At 60.9% G+C, this 20,689-nt stretch overlaps 2 protein-coding genes across 6 annotated transcripts; one reads left to right on the forward strand and one right to left on the reverse strand.

Annotated features, from left to right (window-relative positions):
- Nucleotides 1-101: 101 nt before the first annotated feature.
- On the forward strand, nt 102-5,821 carry PSMA7 (proteasome 20S subunit alpha 7). The gene is made up of 7 exons (XM_059134588.1): nt 102-293; nt 2,182-2,308; nt 2,797-2,921; nt 3,585-3,707; nt 4,385-4,504; nt 5,182-5,244; nt 5,609-5,821. Exons 1-7 carry the CDS (start codon nt 198-200, stop codon nt 5,699-5,701), a joined length of 747 nt encoding a protein of 248 aa, XP_058990571.1. The 5' UTR covers nt 102-197; the 3' UTR covers nt 5,702-5,821.
- Nucleotides 5,822-7,445: 1,624 nt separating this feature from the next.
- LSM14B (LSM family member 14B) lies at nt 7,446-18,898 on the reverse strand. Of its 5 annotated transcripts, none has more exons than XM_059134584.1 (10): nt 18,584-18,896; nt 16,715-16,878; nt 15,346-15,445; nt 14,482-14,598; nt 12,374-12,541; nt 12,031-12,108; nt 11,651-11,812; nt 11,117-11,267; nt 9,221-9,410; nt 7,446-8,653 (listed from the first exon to the last, which is right to left on the reverse strand). In XM_059134584.1, exons 1-9 carry the CDS (start codon nt 18,708-18,710, stop codon nt 9,239-9,241), a joined length of 1,239 nt encoding a protein of 412 aa, XP_058990567.1. In that variant the 5' UTR covers nt 18,711-18,896; the 3' UTR covers nt 7,446-8,653; nt 9,221-9,238. The 5 variants fall into 5 exon arrangements, with proteins under 5 accessions (XP_058990567.1, XP_058990566.1, XP_058990570.1 ...); XM_059134583.1 differs by having other exon boundaries at nt 15,346-15,475; nt 18,584-18,892; XM_059134587.1 differs by lacking the exon at nt 14,482-14,598 and having other exon boundaries at nt 18,584-18,898.
- Nucleotides 18,899-20,689: the final 1,791 nt, after the last annotated feature.

Genomic DNA, 20,689 nt, shown 5'->3' on the forward strand with positions numbered 1-20,689 from the left:
CCGCCGCCCCCCGCGCCCGGCAGCCGGTGGTTCGGCCCGGCCCCGCCCCGGCGCGCGCGCACGTCCGCCGACGCCCCCGGACGCCGCCGACGCCGCCGCACGTCCGCAGCGCAGGGCCGGGGGGGCGGGGGCGTCGGGAGCCGCGGGCCCAGCGGCCGTGAGTGTGCGCTTTCCCCGCCGCCGCCGCCCGGGCCGCCATGAGCTACGACCGCGCCATCACCGTCTTCTCGCCCGACGGCCACCTCTTCCAAGTGGAGTACGCGCAGGAGGCCGTGAAGAAGGGCTCGACCGCGGTGAGCGGCGGCCGGCGGGGCGCTCGGGGCCCGGCGCGGGGAGGGCCCGGGCCCGCCGTGCCCACGGCCCCCGTTGTCGGCCCGGGCGGCCTGCGGTGGCCCCAGCGGCGGCGGCGGGACCCGGGAGGCGGCGGGGAGCGGGAGGGGCGCGTTGGGCGGCCGCGGGGGCCGGGGCCGGGGCCGGGGCCGGGGCGGCTGGCCCGGGGGCGGCCTCTGCGGCGGGCGAGTGTGGCCGGCGGCCCCGGGGCGCGTGCGGAGCTGCGGAGGAGCCTTCTTGCCTCGCGCGGCTCCGCGTGTGTGCGCGGCCCGGGGCGGCCATGTTGGCGGGTCCCGGCTGCGCGGGCCTGGCCGCTGCCCCTGCTCTGCCCCTGCCCGTCCGGCCGCGCCGAGGCTCCGGGGCTGGGCCCCGAGCCGCAGGGCGGGCTCGGCGGGCCCTTTGAGGGTGTGAGCAACTTAGGGGGCCCGACGCGGAGGTTCCCGGCTAGGGGAGGGGACGGTCAGCAGGAGCGGGGCAGGCGGGCGGTGCGTGCGGGCGCGGCGGCCGCGGGGTCTGCGGCGGCGCCGAGGGAGCCCCGCGCCGTGTCGCGCAGTGACGTCTGAGCACACACTGGCCGTGTTGGTGATCGCCGGAAATTTAAATTCGGGACGTCTTTGGGACGCTTCTTGGCTTGCCCACGGGTCCAGCCGTATCACAAGGGCTTGTGTTTTTTAGCGTGTGTTATTTCAGAGGCTTGAGCCGGACCCAGCTGTAAAGTGGGGTTCTTTCCGGATCTGTCCGGAAATTGGGGTCCAAAATCCATCTTGGGGCTTGTCTTAAGCTATAGAGCACTGGAAGAGGAGCTGCTTGGGACACTGCCCCATCCCCTAGTATTCCCTCAGGCCAGCCAGGGTGGCTGGCTTGGCTTCTTCCTTCCAGCGTCTCTGGGTCTGGTCTTCCCCACCCCCACCCCCAGGGCACCTGGAAGATCACGGAGCACAGGTGAACGGGCCTCAAAATGTGAAACACAGGGGCGTTGGGTGGCTCAGTGGGTTAAGCCTGTGCTTTAGGCTCAGGTGGTGATCTCAGGGTCCTGGGAAGGAGCTCTGAATTGGGCTCCCTGCTGCCCGCCCCCACCCCACCCCACTGTCTGCCTCTCTGTCTGTGATCTCTCTCTCTGTGTCAGATAAATAAAATCTTAAAAAAAAAAAAAAAGAAAGTGAAACAGTGCTAACAAGTATTTCTCAACTGTGGGGGCATTTGGTAGTGGGTGGAGATGTTTTTCTTTGCCTGAGACTGGGAAGTGCTACGGGCTGACCTCTGGGGTAGAGGTGGGCAGAGCAGCCCCATTACCCACTGTACCCCTGCTAAGAAATCTCCAAGCAGAGTCTTCCAAGCCTGGTCCCATTCCTCTGCTCCTTCCCTGACCGGGGGCAGTCAACTGGTCCTTGGGCATTTTCCCACATCTTTCATTCTCCCTCTCCTCTGCGGTGTGTGCCATACAGAGAGCGGTTGACCTTCAGGAACAACCGTAGTCCTTCCACCTGACAGCAGATCAGGCCTCCCCTACGGTGTGCACGTCAGTGTGTCACAGTGCAGGAGGGAGGAGGGTGAGTGTACCATTTCACAACTACAAAAAACACTGCTTTCAGAGCACTTGATTCGAATGTCAGGGTTTCAGACTTAAAAGCCTTTTATGTGACTCCTTGATACAGTAAGTAGTTTGTTATCATATCGTAATGGAAACCGGGCACCTCAGTCATGCACCTGGGCCAGCTCTGCCAGAATCAGGTCAGCATCTGTGATCTGCAGGGTGTGGTGTCCAGCCACATTACCACCTGCTTACCGCCCTGTGCTTGCAGGGAGAACCTCTGGTCACTTTCGAAAGTACCGTGTTCATTTTTATTGAAGGTTGGCGTGCGAGGAAAGGACATCGTTGTTCTGGGCGTGGAGAAGAAGTCCGTGGCCAAACTGCAGGATGAGAGAACCGTGCGCAAGATCTGTGCATTGGATGACAACGTCTGCATGGCATTCGCAGGTGAGTCTGGGGCCAGTGCCCTATTGCTCAAAGGTCAGTAAAGATCAGCCCTTTGGAAGCCATCTTGGTGGGTTTGCTCTTGGAAGATACGTAAATTGGTAAACTAAAAATCGTTTTAAGACTGTAGATTTAGACTGGGGTGGGGGGAGAAAAGCTTCACCGTGCTTGCTTATTAGGGTGCCCTCTGGACCAAGGCTGTCGGCAGCATGTGACTGGATTGTACTTACAGTCTCGAGAGAGTCTGGCTTTCCTGCACTCCTCCCTGCTGGCCCACTGTGGGAAGATCCCAGTTGACCCGATGAAACTAGGGATTGACTCGCTTTGCCTGAGCTGCTCGCAGAGGCTGATCGTTCCGCTGCCAGTCACCCAGATGACCTCAGAGCTGGGAGTCAGGAACGGTTTAAGTCGGCTTCTGTCTGGTCAAGTGCCCTGGGCCGTCCTCCGGTGGAGGGGAGGCCTGGGTCAGGCAGCATTCTCTGCCGTTGCAGGGCTTACCGCCGACGCGAGGATAGTCATCAACAGGGCCCGGGTGGAGTGCCAGAGCCACCGGCTGACTGTGGAGGACCCGGTCACCGTGGAGTATATCACCCGCTACATCGCCAGTTTGAAGCAGGTGGGCCCCCTGCCTGTGGCTCAGCTCTGCTTACAGAGCAGTCCCTGTTGGGTCACACGGCGTTCGGCCACAGTGGCTCGAGTTACTGTGTGTCGGTGTTTGCCCGTGTCACTTCAGGGGAATCAGAAAACTGCACTCACTTCATGCACAGTCCTGTTCTTTATTCCTGTAAGCGTAACTTCTACCGCTTAGTCACTTTGCTGGCATTCTCCCGTTTAGTGGATGGGATGGTCCAAATTCATGTTTCTGGAAGAAAATGGGAGTTTTAGTCTCGAAGCCCTGCATGACTCGTTACCCAGCACCTGGGAGATGCTGAGCGCCACCCCACCCTGTGGTGAAACGCTGGTCGTTTTAAAACCGACTGTGTAGCCAGAAGTTTGTCTGTTAAGTACTTCAGTGGCCTTGGTTGTGCTCTGTGACGCAGTTCTGGTCACGGGTCTCGCTTTCACGTCCTTTTGAGTAAGAACACACAGGGCAGGAGGACCGCTGAGTGCTCGGGCCTCGGCTCCCTCGTCACTTGCCCGGCAGATAACGTGAGAGCATCCTCGTCCCGTCCCCCATCCCCTCAGGGACGGCCTAGCTGCTTCACACATTGTGTGTGTAGCTAAGGGTCGGTGCCAGGGGCCTTGCACACTAAGAAGTATTAATGTGCTTTTCCACCAGCGCTACACGCAGAGCAACGGGCGCAGGCCGTTTGGCATCTCTGCCCTTATTGTGGGTTTCGACTTTGATGGCACCCCCAGACTCTACCAGACTGACCCCTCAGGGACATACCACGCCTGGAAGGTGAGTCCCTGACCAGACAGAGGGTCTTCGGGGGGTCTTGCCAGTAAAGGAGGTTGAAGAGGCCTTTTGGAAGGTGCTAGGCCTCCTGGTGGCTCAGGGTGGCCTTGTCTTCCCAGTGCCGGTGCACACGTCCCACACTGCGTTTCTTTTTCATGGTGTTTCTGCTGGTACAGGAGCAAAGAACATGAAACTTGCTGTTTGAGGGGCGCCTGGGTGGCTCAGTGGGTTAAGCCTCTGCCTTCGGCTCAGGTCATAATCCCGGGGTCCTGGGATCGAGCCCCGCATCGGGCTCTCTGCTCAGTGGGGAGCTTGCTTCCCCAGCTCTCTCTCTGCTGCCTCTGCCTACTTGTGATCTCTGTCAAATAAATAAAATCTTTACAAAAGGGGGAAAAAAAACTTGCTGTTTGAGAGGAAGTTCAAGTTTAGGTGTGGGGATACATGGTATAAAGTAAAATTGCACACGTGCTCTCAGTGATGAAGATTCGCACTCTTGGTGAGGACGCTGCAGGTCTGACATTACAGACTGACTCCCCGCTGCCCGGTAACCATAACCTTACTCTTGGTGAGGATCAGCACCAAATCCAAGAAGCCTTCAGGAAAAGGAAGCCAGGGCTGTGTTCTTGGGCTGGCTCTGGGTTGTTGTACCTTGTACCATATAACACACTTTTCTGCTTCAGGCCAATGCCATAGGCCGGGGCGCCAAGTCAGTGCGTGAATTTCTAGAGAAGAATTACACTGATGAAGCCATTGAGACGGACGACCTGACCGTGAAGCTGGTTATCAAGGCCCTCCTGGAAGTGCGTTCGCATTGGAAACCTGGTGCTTGGGGTGGGCAGAACAGACGGCTCCGAAGTGGGGGGCCTGTGTACCAGTGACAGGAAGGGAGGCACTGAGAGCCTCAGGGGGAGTGCTGGGCCTTTGAGGGCTTGTTCTGGACGCCCGCTGCCCCGGTGTTCTAGTGACTCCTCTCCGCGGCTGCAGCAGGCAAGGACCAAGTCTCTGAGAACTCACCTGAGAGCACGCAGCTAGGGAGAAGCCGAGGCAGGACAGGAACCACCAGGTGTGGACTCTGTGACTCAGAGCCCTCCCTCAGCCTTGCTGGGCTCCTGCTGCTGCTAAGGTTGAGGAATTAGAACTGGGAACAATGGTTGGGGGCACGGGGCTATGTCCTCACTTCAGAGGTGTTGGCTGGTAAAGCCAGAGAGGCCGGGGGATGGGGGGAGCCAGAAGGCTGGGCTGGGGGCCAGCTGTTGGGGCTCAGTGGCGGGGAGAGCAGGGAGCATAGCTGCTCTGTGGAAGGGGCTACAGGAGGCAGGCGGGGGGTTGGGGGGATCGCCCTATAGTTAGGACAAAAGCTTTGGGGCTGGGGCTGCAGGGTGTCCTGCTCTCTCTTCTGGAGCAGTGTTTGAGGCATTTGCCAGAACGGTGTGGCCTTGAGGAGGGAGAGGTGTCCGACGTTACTCTTTCTTCCCAGGTGGTTCAGTCTGGCGGCAAAAACATCGAACTGGCTGTCATGAGGCGAGATCAACCCCTCAAGGTAATCACGAAGTTTATTTGCTGTCTTTCACTCTGGAGCATTCCCAGTGATGCAGGGGACAGGGACCCTGGTCCTGTGGCTTGAGTGCTAGCAGGGAGGTTCTCTCAAAGACCCCCACAAACGAGGTTCGCTTGGCACACTGAGGAAGTGTAGGCAGCCGGGCAGATTTGCTTCTGCTTTGAGCCACCTGCAGGCAGGCTCTGACCGCTGTCGCCGGGCTCCGGCGCACCCAGCCTGGTTTTCCGGGAGCAGCGGCTGTGACGCGCGGTCTGGCCGGAGCCCAAAAGTTCCCTCCCCAAAAGTGGCATTGCTGCTCTTGGGCACCTCGTGTGGCGTGGGAGTAACCGTGAACTTTCTTCGGTAGATTTTAAATCCTGAAGAAATTGAAAAATATGTTGCTGAGATTGAAAAAGAGAAAGAAGAGAATGAAAAGAAGAAACAGAAGAAAGCGTCATGATGATGGAGCCTCGCGGGGACTTCTCAGTTCAGATCATGGATGATTGTCAAGGATATGTGGGCATTTGCATTCCATTTATTACTGTCCATGTGTCCTGCAATAAATTTCTGTGTTTGTTAACCTTTTCGTAAGAGCATCTGTGTCTCGGTGCAGTTACGACCGCTCTGTCAAGTGGCGTCTTCCCCTTGCTTTGTCTCCCGAGCGCTGCCCTAAGTGGGAGCGCTCCATGTTCCTTGTCGCCAGACAAGCCGCTGTGGTGGGCAGGGGGTGTCTGCCTTTCTGGTTCGGGAGTTCAGGCAGCTCTAGGAGGGCATGCATGTGACAGCTTCTGTAGACAGGCGTGTGGCATTTCACACGGACCCAGAAAACTCTTAAGTTTCCCCCATTAGAGGTTCTCACCAGACTGACCTTGTTCCTTCTGACCTTCACTCTGTTTCCTCATTCACGCAGATCAAGGACAAAAGCAAACACCACTCAGTTTTTTGAATTCAAAATTCTGCAAAGCAGCAGCTTTGTTCAGGACAAGTCCTGTGTTTCTGGTTTGGAGCAGACCCAGTCTGGACGTTCCTAATCTTCCTGGTGCTGACGGCCCCCTGCCCGCTCTCACTGTAGCCAGTGACAACCCTGCTTTCAGCCTCGGTCCTGGTCCCCGGCTGGGTCTATACCAGAGACTAACTCCCTCCATCCCCAGCTTTGCGGCTTCAGAGGAGGCTCTGCTATCAGGCCTGCTGACAGATCCCCCGTCTCCCTGCGGCCCAGGACATGGCATAAAGGGCTCTTCGCATCTGTGGGCTGGTTCCCCTTCCAGCCATGTTGTTAGGACTCCAGGGCTCTGCTTTGCACGTCCGTCTAAGACATCTCTTGGCTGAATTCTCACCGAATGACACATACATATTCTCTCTTCTAAAAGGAATACAAAGGTCCAGGTAGGGTTCAATAAAGCTCAGCATCAAATATGTAATTGTCAACATGTCAGCTTCAAGTTTTGAGAGCAAAATTAGTCCTAGTGGTAAACTGACTGGACTACATCTGGATTCGCTAACAAATACCGGCCTAGGGCAATTGCTGAGTCCCCCACTTCATTTAGAATTCGTGCCCTGGGCACCTGCATCCAGCACGCACACACACTACGGAAAATTTTCATTTCTTCTTGGGCAAGAATGTTCCTGGTCTGTGTCCACCCCCTTCAAAGGAAGGCTGCCCAGAATCTTGAAATCCCAACACTGCAGTCCGACTCCCCGCTGCCCGGTCCTGTTCGGGGCCCAGTGGAACCCCAGGCAGGCATGGCAAGATGGGACAGGCCTTGGGCCTCTGACACTGCTTTCAGAGTCGGCCAGAAACCCAGGCCAGGCCCGTGGGCTGCTCTTACACATGGTGCTGGGGTCAAAGCCTGGAACAGGCCCGATGGCACCAAGGACAGGCAAGCTCTGCGGAGCTCAGAGGCCGTGGCAAAGCAGCAAAAGGATGGCTTCTGAAGCAGGTGTATCTGTGAACTGAATTTTTAAAAACTTTTGTGCCCCAAGTGTCTGGGAGGCAGAGCCAGGGTGGCCCACTGTGAAGCTGGACTGACCCACACCTTCCTCCAGACCAGCGGTCAGCTCACACAGGAGCAGCAGGTGTCCCCAGAGGTCCTACCAGCCTGAGGCCTGCATAACCTCTCCCGCCTCAGGACGGGCATGTCACACAAGATGTGACTCAGGCTGCAGAATCAACAGAACTATTTACTTTAAGAGCAGAGAAGAAAAAAGTTGTAAAGGTTTGCATGTTTATTTATAATTATAATTTACATTACTCCAACAGAGCAGCCCATTGCTATGTTCTAACTCTTAGCCATTAAGTCCTACAAAAATAAACCCAAGCTTTTACAGTAACTGAATCAATACAGAACTAAAACCTTTATAGCTATTTAAAGGGGTTTAGTTACCAAGGTGCTTATGTTCAACACAGGGCCCTCTCCGGCAGAAGGACGCATGCTCACACTACAGGTCTGACCCATTTACTCATGCAACGAGTTTATGTGCCCCACCCACCCTCCACCCCGTAAAACAAAAACGCAACTATTTACAATTAAGAAGAAATAATGTTTTAGGTCAACCGACCTTGCAAAAAAGACTGGCTCATTTCCAAGGGGATGAGACACTGAACAGAGGCCAGAGTCCAGTACTGACCGGACCGGGTCTGGGGATGGCAGGGATGGGGCACGAAGGACAGGGACCCCACAGGTCCCTGGACTTTGGCCCCCAACCCCGATTCCTATGGAAGCCAGGCTCTGAGCAACGGTTCCGAGCTTCAGTTCAGGACCCGTCCTAAGCCTCCAGGACTCCGCCTCTTCCCTGCCCCCCCCCGCCCCCCCCACCAGCTCTAACCCTTGACATCGCCACTCTGGATGTAACGGTTGTCTGGTTTGCTCATACAACATGATCTGTGGGACACTCCACTCTCCTGGCCCTAATGCCCACCCACCCCCACACGCTCCCATGCTGGCCCTGCCTGGCTCCTGAGACCCCCCCACCTGTGGCCGTGGGGGTGCCAGGCCAGCAGCACCAGAGACCAGTTGGGTTATAGAGATGCACACTTGGCTGCCACATTTGCCAAATGGGATTTGGTTCCATTTGAAAAAAATCAAAGCTGTCACAAAGAAAAGTCACAAAATGAGGATCAAGCTTTTGCTCTAAAACCTTTCTCCAAAATACCAGAACCTTAGAATCAGGCTGTGCGCAACTAAAGAGGAAAGACAGGCCAAAATACCTCCAAGAGGTCACCCACGGATACTTCCCCCAAAACAAGTGGTTCTAACTCAGACCATGTCCAAGTTCAATTAAGTTCAGAACATAAGTAGCAGTACGGGAATTTCCCAAACTCCGTAAACAAAGTGACCCCCGTCTCCCGGTAAGTGCAGCGCTTCCCACATCCGCAGACACAGCGTCATTTCTGTGCGACTTCCAGAGGCGCCTGTGAGAAGGGGACAGGACACCAAGTGAGTACCTTAGCTCAGCACACTCCCCGAGGCAGCCGCCCCGCAGGAACCAGGCATGCAGACTCCCCGGGAGGACGGGGTGCTCATCCCCCCGCCGCGCTCCAGTGAGCCCCGGGCTCCCCAGACTCTGCAATCACAACCGAAAATAGAAATCATCTTGGTGCACGTGGGGGACAGAGAGGGAACTCCAGAACCCAACCTGGAGGAGGCGGGTCAGCTCCAGGCACACCTGTGACCCACCCACCGCCCAGACTCACGGGGCACACAAGTCACTGGCAGTCCCGGAGTCCCTGCAGGCCGGGGTAGGGAGGCTGGCTTGGGACAAGTGTCCTTGCTGACCACGCTCTGACCACACTGGGGCCTGCCCTCCCTAGGAGGCCTCTGGGTGACTGGGAGGGTCGAGGCCCTCATCCTGGCTCTTACTGGAAACCAGAGCCAGCTGCTCCGGGCTCCTCCGCTCTTCCTGCAGAGAGGCTGGCTCTCGGGCCCTCCCCCCCAACGCCTCCCTGCAGAGGGCCCAGAAACTTCCTTCCCTCACTCACCGCGGGCGGCATCCTCACTCACACCCTGCCGGTCCCGGCTCTGTGGGACGTTGGGTTGCGCCGGGTTGTACCGTTGCCCCTGCCCCCTCGAAATCCACCCCTGAAGCTACGGCCACGAAGAAACCTTCCTGACACCCCAAAGGTCTCTGTGTTGAGCTTCCGCTCCTCAGCCCACGTTGTCCGCCTGGAACTGAAGCACAGATGGGGCGTGAGACCAACGGCAGTGGTCCCTGCTCACCCCTTTCCGAGCCAGGCCCCAGCCTCATGGAGCCCAAGGGGAAGAAAGCCCGACAGGTGGGGATGGCTGCCGGGGTCCGCAGAGGGGATGACCCGGGCCTGGCCCAGCAACCCCGGAGCCCGCGCCACAGCCACTCCCAGCCACATCTCCAGCCAGGTCTGTTTCTCTCTTCGGCATCAACTCAACTTCATTTTCACCAATGAAAGCGAGCACATGATGCGAGGCAGGGCCCCTGTGGGCTCCAGGACCCAGAGCAGGTGACGGTCCCCTTCAGACAAGTGAGGAGGGGGTTGGGCTAGATGGAACAGCGTCTCCGAGAACGTGATGCTCGCACGCTGGGGGCAGTGGGGACACGGCACCAAAACCGCATGCTGTCCTGCTGTCCTTCACGCCACAGATGCTCAGACACCCCCCTCAGCAGCTCAGGAGAGGAGCCCTGTGTCTGTTTCCAGGCAGCTCTCGGGCCATGCACCAGCACTGAGCTCCTGTTCTATGGTCCCCGCAGGCCTCACTCAGCAGCAGCAGCAGCAGCTGCGCCCTTCAGCCCCAGGCCAGCAAGCCCAGGTCGTGCTGGTTCCCCGCCACGAGGTCAGCGCACCCTGTTCGGAGGCTCTCCCCTCCCCTGCCACCACCACCTTATTCCCAAACACTCAGACTATTGCAAAAGCCTCCGGCCGGGCTGCCCAGCCGCGCCCATCCCCACCTTCAGCATGCTCACCGGAGACCGCCGAAGGGTCAGACGGGATCGCCCCCCAGCTCCCGCCCGGACAGCTGCCCACGGCTCTCCACACACGAGCTGCTCGTCACTCTGACCTACTACGACCGAGCACCCCCACGCACACGTCCCCTTCATCCCAGACCGACTAGCCTCGCCCGGGCAGCCTGTCTGCAGCAGCTTCCTTCACTCCCCCCTCCACTGGCTCCCCAACACCACATGTGGTGAGATCGCCACATCCGACTGACCTCTATCCTCCCGCTGCCCACCCTTCCCCTCCCATTCCCTGAGGCATTTCTCTCCTAGACCTGCTCATGCTTTTATCGGGTTTTCCCTGCCAGGCCAGAGATGCGGGCAAGTCAGGACTCCCAGCTTGCTCTGTGCGGTGCCCTCGCCGCCCAGCAGTGTGGCTGGCGCTCCGGACTTCCACGATGTGCCCATCCTACAGACTCCGTTCCCCACTCTGCTCACTCGCACGGCAGCATCCAAGCACGAGCCGCACGGCACTGAAAACGCACGACAGGGTCCCCAACCTCCAGCAACCAGACAAAAGAACCCCCCCCAAAAAAACAGAACCCTGGCTGGCTGCTGCAAGTAGCAAGGCCTCGGGCCCCCAGGGTCCACTGGGAACCAGGAACAGGGCAGTGCCCACCCCAGCTTTAATGGACAAAGGGGCTACAAAGCCAAGACAGAAGCCGAACCCAGGTCCCCGTGACTGCCAGGAGGTTTCCAAACTGCCACCTGCAGACACCACCAGGACCGAGGTGCCCACATGGCAAAGATGTGAGTAGGATCCTAGACTGGCCCTGAACTTAGAGCGGAGACTGTTCTTCAAGAGAGCAGGCCCTGATCTCAGGGGGTGTGAGGCAGAACGAGGGTCTTCCTGCCAGCCCATCCAGGCCTCGCGAGCCCTGAGCCCCGAGTCCTCCCCCGGCCCCCCGACCTGGTCTTGAGCTCAGAGGAGATGTTGTCAAAGAAGGACTTGGACTTGTCATAGTAGCAGTTGGGCCCCAGGTGGTCCTCCTCAGCGGGGGCATCGTCACTCTGGGTCACCACTGCCGAGTCCTTCTCGTCCCCCTTCTCGGCTTTGTCATCTGCACGGAGAAGAACACACTGGGATGCTGGGACATGAACCGAGCACCCCTTCTCCCCGAGCAGACCCTCCTGGCAGCTGTCCTCAGGCCTTGGGAGCGCTGCGGGGGGGATGGGGGCGGCCTTCAGTGTTGGCGGAATCTCCTTATAAACTGCTCCTGTCCGCTGGGGGGCCGCCCGGTCTGCTCCCCTCCCCCAGCAAGCACAGTCCCCACGAGGCCCCCAAGGCTCCTCTGCTCCTTCAGAACTCCTTAGGGAGCGCCACTTCCACACTGGCCAGCGGCCCTACTGCATACCAACCCCCCACCCCAACCCTGCCCGTCTGTCCTTGAACTGCTTCTAGATACTCCTGGACAGACAACAATTTCCAAATAACGGCAAACACCTTTAAAATTCAGTTTCTTCTTAAACTCTTTGTCCAGCTCCTCTCTGTTGAACTGGGCATTGGCGCTCTCAAAATCAAAGTCGCCTTCAAACTTGATTGTGTTTTCTTTGACGTTAGTCGGGCGGTTTTGCCCCCGGGAGCGATTCCTTGTTCGTCTGTTCCCTGTGAGAGGAAAGGAAGCCACGGCTGGTAAGCCACCAACCTGACGTCACTCGCTGAGACACGGAGGACAAGGAGGGAACAGAGCACACAGCAGCAGACACTGAGCCCCAGCACCCCCCAAACCGTCACCAGAGATAAGGTGGGGGGCGGTGCGGGGGAAGCAGAGCACACCTGGACAGGGCGAGGCGCCCCAGAACTCAAGAAGCAACAGCTGTTACCTGATCTCCTCCTCTGAGGCCTTCTGTTCTCGTCATTCACCTGCCCTTGACTTGGCACAGCTGCCGGCTGAGCTACATCTAAGGCGCAAAAGGGAAGAGTAAGGCGAGCGCCTACAAAAGCGGAGCCCAGCGACGGAAGCAGGGTGGCACCACCACAGGGGACATGCAGCAAGGGGAGGCCCTGCAAAAGCACATGGTGTTTAGGATGGGGACAGGGATCGGTGCTGTTCAATTAAAAAAAAAAGGAAAAACAAAAAGAAAGGAGGCAGGCAGAGAAAGGACCCCAGGAAGCAGCGTGCCGCTTTGAGAACGCGAAGCCCCGGAGGACGACGTGCGCTAGTACCGCTGCCACTCTTGCTGCCGGGCTGCGCGGGCCGCCCGCCGAGCTGCACCCCTGCGGGGCCCTTGCCGGGTAACAGCTTTTTGGCGTTCAGGTTATCCACAGAACCAGTCTGCACAGCCTGCTCCACCATGGGGCTCTTGCCGACTGGGACGGATGGAAAACCGGCTCCTGAGACGGGAAGGGAAGGAGGGCTTAAAACCAGAGAGAGCGACCTCACACCCCGCCGGCCACGCCTGCTGGGTGGCATGCCAGGCGGTTGAAGGGACCCGCCTGGGAGATTCTCCCGATCCCAGCCACGCCCCCCCGGAGCCCTCTCCCCCACCCCCACTCCACCCCCACCCCCCATGTCTAGCCAGGCAGCAACACGGCCGGTTCATCCGGGAGCCCTGAGCCCCAGGACCCCCAAGCTATGGACCAGACAGCTGAGGAGAGAAGCACCCCGCCAACAACGAACACCCCCAGGCGGTTTAGAAACAACTTTCCGGGGCCGGAGGGGGACGCATAAAAACAAAGGAACAAATGGAGCTTTCTAAAAACCACATAAGCTCTAACCCCAAGGGGGCTCCGTGGGTTCCAAGATGCCGGCAAATTCACCGTCTGAGAACTTATTTCATCCTACTGCGCTCTAAACGAGAACTGTCCCAGTTCAGGATTTTGTAGTAAACACAGTGATCACTCTTTAAATTCCAGAACACTGTTGTTTCCGCCCCAGGAACACCACCACTGGAAAGGGCGCTGTGACAAAAGCCGACTACGGAGAGGTACGCCGTCAGGAAGAAACGAAGGCTCCCCGGCTGCCCCCGAAGGCGGGCGCGCGCGAGGTCCATTCCTGCCACGCTGCAGCCCTGAGCTCAGAGGCCGAGCCTTGCTGGGGAGACCGGGACAGGGGACAGGCACGCCACCCGCACTGGCCCATCTCCTCTCCTCGCCGCAGTCTGGGGGGGGGTGGGGGGGGTGCTGGGTGGAGGTCCAGAGCTTTGACACAGAAAAACGGAGCCCTAACCACAGCAGGGACTATGAGGAGAGGCAGCCCGGCACACGTGAAGACCGGCTCCTCCACCTTTCTTACTGTCCATGTGGCACAGACACTAAGGTAACACCTGTGAAAAAGTCCCCTACGACCAGCACGGAAGCTGCTCGTGGCCCCGCCCACGACAGGCGCCAGGGCAGAGCAGCCGGCCCAGCCCGTCACCTCGCCCAGCAGGGCCTTCCCAGAGACCCAGACGGACTGCTCCTGCCACTCTAACTCCGGGGCGCAAGACGCTCAGGCACCTTTGCTTTTGAGAAAAGAAACCAGTTAAACCATCTTGCCTCAGCAATTTCATGCAAACAATCCGAGGAACGATGAGTGTCTGATGTCATCTTAACCGAGAAAAAACACTACTGCTTCCCCAACTCGGACACACCGGCATCGGTGCAGGAGCAGAGAACACCACAGGCAGAGTAACAGACTGACGGCAGTCGTGTGCCACGGCGGGAGCCCCCACAGCGAAGGCAGGGCTCCTGTGCTTGACCTCAAACAGGCAGGCACGTGAATCTCAGCACCAGGAAAGGTCAAGAGGCGTCACAGCCCAGCTGAGGCAGGTAGTGCACATGAGCATTAAGAAGCTGGTCGTGATGCTCACGCCGTTCGCCTGGTCGGTAGGTCGAGCCAGCCTCCTAGGTCTGCAGGGGCTTCCCGCTACAAAGCTATCCCAGACCTCTATGGCTGACCAATGTGGCACCCAGTTCCCAAAACAACACGTGAGTTTCTCAGGGACCCTCCACTCCGGTCTCACCCAGCAATCAGAGCACAACTGGAACCAGCAGAAACCCCCGGGAAGGGCTTTCTGCGGAGAGGGAAAGTTCGCTTGTTCGGTGGTCCCCGTGCAGGTCACAACAGACCCTGGGCCCAGGGAGAGTGACCAAGTGCTTGGTCACTTCTTTCCAATCTCTTCTTTAAAACACTGGGAGATCGTTAATAAATCAGGACCACACACTAAATCACACGGAGGCAGCTTAACTGACCCCACGGGCTTGGCTACAGCTACTGTCACTCTGGGCTACTGGTTTACCCCCTTGCTCTCAGGATGGCAAGACAGCATGCAGCTCTCCCAGACTGCGGTTACCCTTGGAAGTGAGCTGATGTGGTTCTGAGGACATGTCAAGCTCTGAGGCGGGCTGTGGAGATGGAGAAGAACTAGGGCTGGAAGCTGCGGCCGAGGCTGGAGGGCTCACCAGCTTCTCTAAAGAAGACAGAGGAGAGAAGAGCAAAAGAGAAGGTACACAAATAAGTAACGAGACACTCGTCCTGTGTCTAGCAAGCTTGGAAAGAGCCAAGCAGTCTCTCGCAAGACACGTGGCTCACACAATCCTACTCTAGAAACACGGCGAGCCAGGCCGAGAGAGGTACCCACACACCGGAGCAGCAATCCAAACACCTTGGTGAGAGAGTGACCCAGACCCAAGAGCCAGTCTACAGGGCCTGCTCGAAGCCCTGCGCCCGAGGAGCAGACTGGCGACTCCAGGATTTGAACACATGGAAAAGCTACGTCAAGGGCCAGGCAGACCCTCCCTCTACGTGTGCGGGAGAGAACCTCATTCCAGAGTTCGTTCGCCTTTGGGGAAAGAACTTGTGAGCAGAGCACGGACAATACGGGGATTGTCACAGAGAGGTGTTGATGCAACTTTTGCATTTACAAGCCTGCAAGGTGCCTGTAGTCAGAACTCATCCGTAATCACGCGAAACACTTGTTTCCTATTGAAGCCAATGTATCATGACTTCCACCCAGACCAACATTTCAAATGAATTTTGATTTGAATCATCTGTTCCAAAACTCAGGCTGCTAACTCTGCACTCTGAGTAGCACTACGTGTTCTAGCCAGCTCAAGTCGCACTGAGTAACGTACTAAGCATGCGACACAAGCGGAGTATCCCTGCCTCCCGGAGGTCGTCGCACGAGCAGTTTACCAGATAGAAAGAGGTTACTCACCTAGACCCAGGGAAGCGGCGTACTGCTGGCTAAGCAGAGAGCTGGCAGCCAGCTGGCTGTAGGGCGGCATTCCTCTGAAGGGGCTGTAAGGCACGTGCGGCTGGAAGGAGGAGCCCGAGCCCAGGGAAGACTGAGCAACGAGACACACAGATGAGAGCAGCGCAAGGCCCCCCCATCACCCGCCTGGAAAGCACCGCTCAGGTGAGGAAAGGCAGCCGGTTTGTCAGCCTGTATTCCTGGAGACTGGGGGGGTGCAGGGGGCACTTCCAGGACGGCCAAAGGGGGCTCCAAGCTGCCTTTCCCACGTGCCATACCCAACACTCCCTGTCCAGGTAACTCGGACCTCCATTTCCCCTAACTCAAGCCCTCTAATGACGCCCGCTGTCGTCAAGTCGTCCAGCTTCCGTACGGGTGCACCGTCCTCAGGTTGGCCCTGCCCCAACACACAGGAGTACAGCCACGTGGTTCCCAGAGGAGCATCCTTTCTCCGGCCCCCCCGCTTTCAGGGACACTGCTGCCTGTTGCTCCCAAAAGGCCCCTTTGTCCCTTGGAGCCTGGCTCAGGTACCTGACTCTTCTGAAGTCCCTGAGAACTCTCGCTGCAAACCTTTCTTCAGTCTGGCCTGGGACTGCTCCTCTCGTCCCCAGAACCCGCCACAGCGGCTCCTACCCTCCAGGGAGCACCTCCCATAGTACAGACCTCCGAGGAACCAGGGAATATTTAAATTCTAAGTCAAAAAAATATTAATCTAGGTTCCCTGGTAATCCTATGCAATTATGCCTTAATGGGAACGCCCAGATGGCTCAGTCAGTAAAGTAACTGCCTTCCCGCTAGGATCATAATCTCTGGGTCCAGGGATCTGGATCTGCTCAGCAGGGAGTCGTCTTCTCCCTCTCCCCAGGACCCCCAACCCTACCATGCTCTTTCCCCAATAAGTACATCTTTAAAAAAATCAAATAAAAATTTTTTAAAAATTATGCTTTTACACAGCAGGCAGGTGTATGCTACAAGAATTACAAATTCAGCGTCCCAAAGCACTGGAACTTACAACCCGGACAGTGTCGAGAGAGCAAGTCCTGCCGTCCCAACCCAAATCTAGTGACAGATGATCCCCCTCACACCCCAGACAAGACGGGACCACCCCCCCTTCGCACACAAGGGGAGTCTCCCTCTACAGCGCACGCTAGCGGGTGCTGAGCTGCGGACTTTCTGTAGGCGCGCCCACAGCCCACACAGAAATTAAACCACTTTTCGCTAAATGGCTATTCCCCGAGCGGAGCGCTGCCGCCAAACAGAGGACACCACGTTCCGCCCGGAAACCCGCGCCTCTGGAGGCCGTGCCCACAGCAGAGCGGAGCCGCACACTTACTTGAACAATAGCAGGGTCCTGCGGGAGCGTGTGTTGAGCTTTCGGAGGTTCACACACGGTGATATCCTTGATGTCGCTTCCCCGGAAAATGATGTACTCGTAGATCTCCTCTCTGGGGGGGGCCGGCCTGTCTGTGGGGCGGTCTTCAGTCCCGAAAGACCTCACTTCGGAGCCGAGAGAAAGAGGGGTCAGCTCATCGTCCTCGGCCAAGGGCGTTCCCTCCATCCTCTCGGCGGGGCCCTCAGGCATGCCAGGACCGGCCCCGCACACCATCCAGGGCAGGGCGTCCGTGGTCCACCTTCGACCACGACCCCACCCCCCAATTCCCCACGCACAGTACCTACAAGACCCCAGCTGGCAAGACTCCATAGGTTCTAGGTCACAAAGACGACAAGTTAAGGACATCGGAGCCTGACCGCCCCGGGAAGCTGGACACTCTCCGGTGGGAACCAGGAGGCCCGGCGCCCCCAGCAAACCAGGTCCGCCTCGCAGAGCAGCCGCGCAGCCGCCTTCAGGGATCAAACAGCACGACAGCTGCTTTTTCTCGAAGCCTCACCCCACGTGCCACCCCTGGGAGTCTGGTTTGCCGGGAGAGAAGCCGGAGGTTGCTCCTCACCGTCCCACAGCCTGCCGGGGGAGGGGCTCTCACAGACGCGGGGAGCAGCGGGCCAGAGCCGGGACCCACCGCACCAGCGGCGCGAGAGCCTTCCTGGGGCGTGGGGGCCCTTAGCGGCCGGGACTAGGGTCTGCCCGAGCCTGTCCTCCTGCAGTCCGTGGCGCAGGGCTTGAAGCAGCCTCTCCTGAACTGACACAACTCCTGCTCAGGACCGGACACTCTGGGCCTCAGTTTCCCCAGCGAGAATCTCGGGCCAACATCCCCGCGTGCCAAGCGGACGCGTCAGCAGACACGGGGTCTGCAAGCCCCAGCGCTCCCCCGGAGCGACGCAGTCGTCCGCCCCAGAGCCCGGAGCCCAGCGGTAGGGCCATTCCCGGACAGCGGAGCGAGGGCCGGGCGCTCCCCCGACGGCCGCAGCGGGCGGGCCGAGCCCGGACCTCCGAAGGCCCCACGAGACCCCGGGAACGGACAGGGCTTCCGCCGCCGCGGCCGCACTCCGCGCTTCTCCCTCCGAGGCGAGGAAGGGCCTCGCCATCTTCCCTGGAGGACGAAGACAAAGAAACTTCGGAGCCGCCTCCCGCCCCGACCGGCTGGGAAGAGGCTGCGGGCCGCTCCGGGGCCCCGCACAGCGTCCGTCCCCCGCGGCCCCGGGGCCCCGCACAGCGTCCGTCCCCCGCGGCCCCGCGGCCCCGCACAGCGTCCGTCCCCCGCGGCCCCGCGGCCCCGCACAGCGTCCGTCCCCCGCGGCCCCGCGGCCCCGCACAGCGTCCGTACCCCGCGGCCCCGAGGCGCCCAGCGAGGCCCCGTCCCGGCGGGAGGCTCCGGCGGACGCGCTGTGCGTTCGCGCTCGAGGCCCCGGCTGCCTAATAGGTTCCAGAAGGGCTTGCGGGAGTCGTGTTCCGGGGAGGCCCGGGAGCCCCGGGACCCGGCCCCTCGCCCCGCCCCCTCCCCCGCGGGGACCCGGCCCTGCGCGCCCGCCGGCCCCCCACCTGCAGAGGTGGGCTGCGCGGGGGAGGGGGCGGCGCGGCCGGAGCCGGACCCGCCCCCCGCCCCCCGCGGCGCCCCCCGACGCTCCCCTCCCGCGGGCTGGGCTGGGCCGCGCACAATGAGCGGCGGCCGCGGCCGGGGGGGGGCTTTGTGCCGGCCGGGCGCCGCGGGGGGCGGGGAGGCGGGCGGGGGGCGCCGCGGGGGGCGGGGGGCCCCGCGGGCTGTTGGCGGGCGGGGCCGGGCGGTTGGCGCGGCCGGGCCGCTACCTTTGGCGAGCGCCACGGTGGAGTTGTCGGTGTCGATGGTGTAGAGGATGCCCTCGTAGCGGATCTGCGCCTTGGAGATGAGGCTGATCTTGCTGCCCAGGTACGGGGTGCCCGAGGAGCCGCTCATGGCGGCGGCCGCCCGGCTGGGCCCGGCCCGCTCGCCTCCGCGCGGTCGCCTCGCCGCCGCCGCCCGCTCCTCCGCCTCGGCGCCTCCTCACCGCCGCCCGACGGGCCTGCGCTGGGACCAGCGAGCGAGCGGCGGCGCGCGGCCGGGGGCTCTGAGGGGAGCGCGGGGGAGGAGGGGCCGCGGCCGCCACATCCGGGGCCTCGCGCCGCCACGCCCCGCCCCCGCACGCTCGGCGCTCATTGGCTCGCCGCGCCGGCCTCCCTTTAAATATGGCCGCGCCGCGGGCCCGGACGGGCTTTCCCCGGCTCTCCGCCCCCTCCTCAGCCGACTCCCGGCGGGCCCTGCGCTGGTTCGGAGCACGAGACCCGGCGGGCAGGCTCAGCGGTCGGGGCGGCGCGGGGGCGGGGGGGGGGGAGGTGGGATGCGGAGAAGGGGTGGGCCTCGGGAGGGGCGGAGCGCGCGTGCGCGTGCCGGGAGGGCGGGGCCGGCGAGCGGAGGGGCGGGGCCGGCGGGCGGAGGGGCGGGGCTGGGGCGGAGCGCCTGGGCCCTGCGGGGTCGCGGTGCGGCGAGCCTGCGAGCGGCGGACCCCCGGTCGGGCATCTGCCGTGCGGAAGAAGCCGGGACAGCTTCCCCTGCTCCGGCGGGAAGGCCGCCCGGCCGGGGTATGCCCGCCCCCTCTCCAGCGCCCGCGGGCCGGGGTCCCTGAGCGCGACGCGGAGGCGAGGCTCGGGGTCTCGGCCCGCGCGGTGCAGGCGTGGGGCCGGGAGTCCCTGTCCCGCCGAGCGGAGGCGGGGGTCGGGGTCCCTGTCCCGGGAGGCGGCCGCGGGTTCGGAGCCCCTGTCCCTCGAAGTAGACCCGGAGGGCCAGGAGTCCCTGCCCGCTGAGAGAGGGGGGCCGGGGCCGGAGGGCGGCGGGGAGGCGGGGCCGCCCTCGGGGCGCGGGGCGCCGTGGCAGCCGCGGGCGGGAGCGCTTCCGGCGCGTCGGCCGCTAAATATAAAGCGCTGAGCGCGGCGCCTCCCCACCCTCCCTCCCCCACACCTTAGAATAAGTCCCCGCCCGCCTCCAGCGCCTCGAGGCCCGGCCTGGCCCGGCTCCCGCCCGCGGGCGTCCTGGGCGTCCTGGGTGTCGGCCCCGGGAGCCGGAGCGGGACCTGGCTGGCCCGCGGCTCGGCGCGCGCGGGTCTGTCGGGCGCCCTCCGGCCCCGGCCCGGCTGATGCGGGGCCAGCGTCGGGTCCCGCAGGAAGGTCGCTGGAGGCCGGCCGGCATTTTGTAGAAAGCAAACGGGGTCACCTAGAAAATACCAGAACATCCCCCGCAGGGGGCCGCGTACACGTGTGACTGCGGACCCGGGGTCGGCCGAGATGTAAAGTGTGTTTCTTAGCGTGAGTGTCAAGCCAGGGAACGGTTCGCTGCAGAGAACGTGACCCGCCGCTCGGTCGGGCCTCCGACTCCCCTCCTCTGGTGGGGGAGGATGGAGCCTCCGCACGGGACAGGCTCCCGCCAGCACCCGGTGACATCCAGGACCGGAGCAGTAATGGAGCAGCGAGGAGGGAGCAGACGTGGGAAAGTCTTGAGGCGGCCTCTGCTGAGGCTTACCTGTGCGTTGTAGAATCGGTTCTTGGCACGTGAGAAGATTGCCCTGGTGAGGAGGCTCAGAGCGGTGGAGCTAGTCTAGCCCCACTAGGAGAGATCTCTGGGGCTGGGGGTGTCCTGCTCCTAGAAGTGAGATGGGACTCTCCCTTAGCACAGCCTTTCCCCGGGGGTGCACCTGTCCCGAGTAGCTGCCACCCCCAGTCTCCTGATCCGCCTTACAGCCGAGGCCATCCTCCCCTGCACTTTGGGGGTCTGGAATATGATTTGCCCAACGTCACAGATGCTCTGTCTCCCAGATCCTGGATTTTGGAGCCAGGAGCCCTCTGGGGTGGAGGTGGGAATGCGGTCTTCACTAAGGAGTTGGTTCTGTCTTGGGAAAAGAGAAT

This window comes from Mustela lutreola, chromosome 9 (assembly GCF_030435805.1).
Source record: "Mustela lutreola isolate mMusLut2 chromosome 9, mMusLut2.pri, whole genome shotgun sequence".
NCBI classification, from domain to species: Eukaryota; Metazoa; Chordata; class Mammalia; order Carnivora; family Mustelidae; genus Mustela; species Mustela lutreola.

What these genes read in the sequence shown, in the direction of transcription:
- PSMA7 (XM_059134588.1), top strand. Translation starts at nt 198, where the DNA reads ATGAGCTACGACCGCGCCATCACCGTCTTCTCGCCCGACGGCCACCTC. An exon ending in TTATCAAGGCCCTCCTGGAA is followed by an intron (nt 4,505 to 5,181) that starts GTGCGTTCGCAT and finishes CTTTCTTCCCAG; the next exon opens with GTGGTTCAGTCTGGCGGCAA. An exon ending in GGCGAGATCAACCCCTCAAG is followed by an intron (nt 5,245 to 5,608) that starts GTAATCACGAAG and finishes TTTCTTCGGTAG; the next exon opens with ATTTTAAATCCTGAAGAAAT.
- LSM14B (XM_059134583.1), bottom strand. Translation starts at nt 18,710, where the DNA reads ATGAGCGGCTCCTCGGGCACCCCGTACCTGGGCAGCAAGATCAGCCTC. An exon ending in CACCGTGGCGCTCGCCAAAG is followed by an intron (nt 16,879 to 18,583) that starts GTAGCGGCCCGG and finishes TCGGCTCCGAAG; the next exon opens with TGAGGTCTTTCGGGACTGAA. An exon ending in CGCCGCTTCCCTGGGTCTAG is followed by an intron (nt 14,599 to 15,345) that starts GTGAGTAACCTC and finishes TGTCTTCTTTAG; the next exon opens with AGAAGCTGGTGAGCCCTCCA.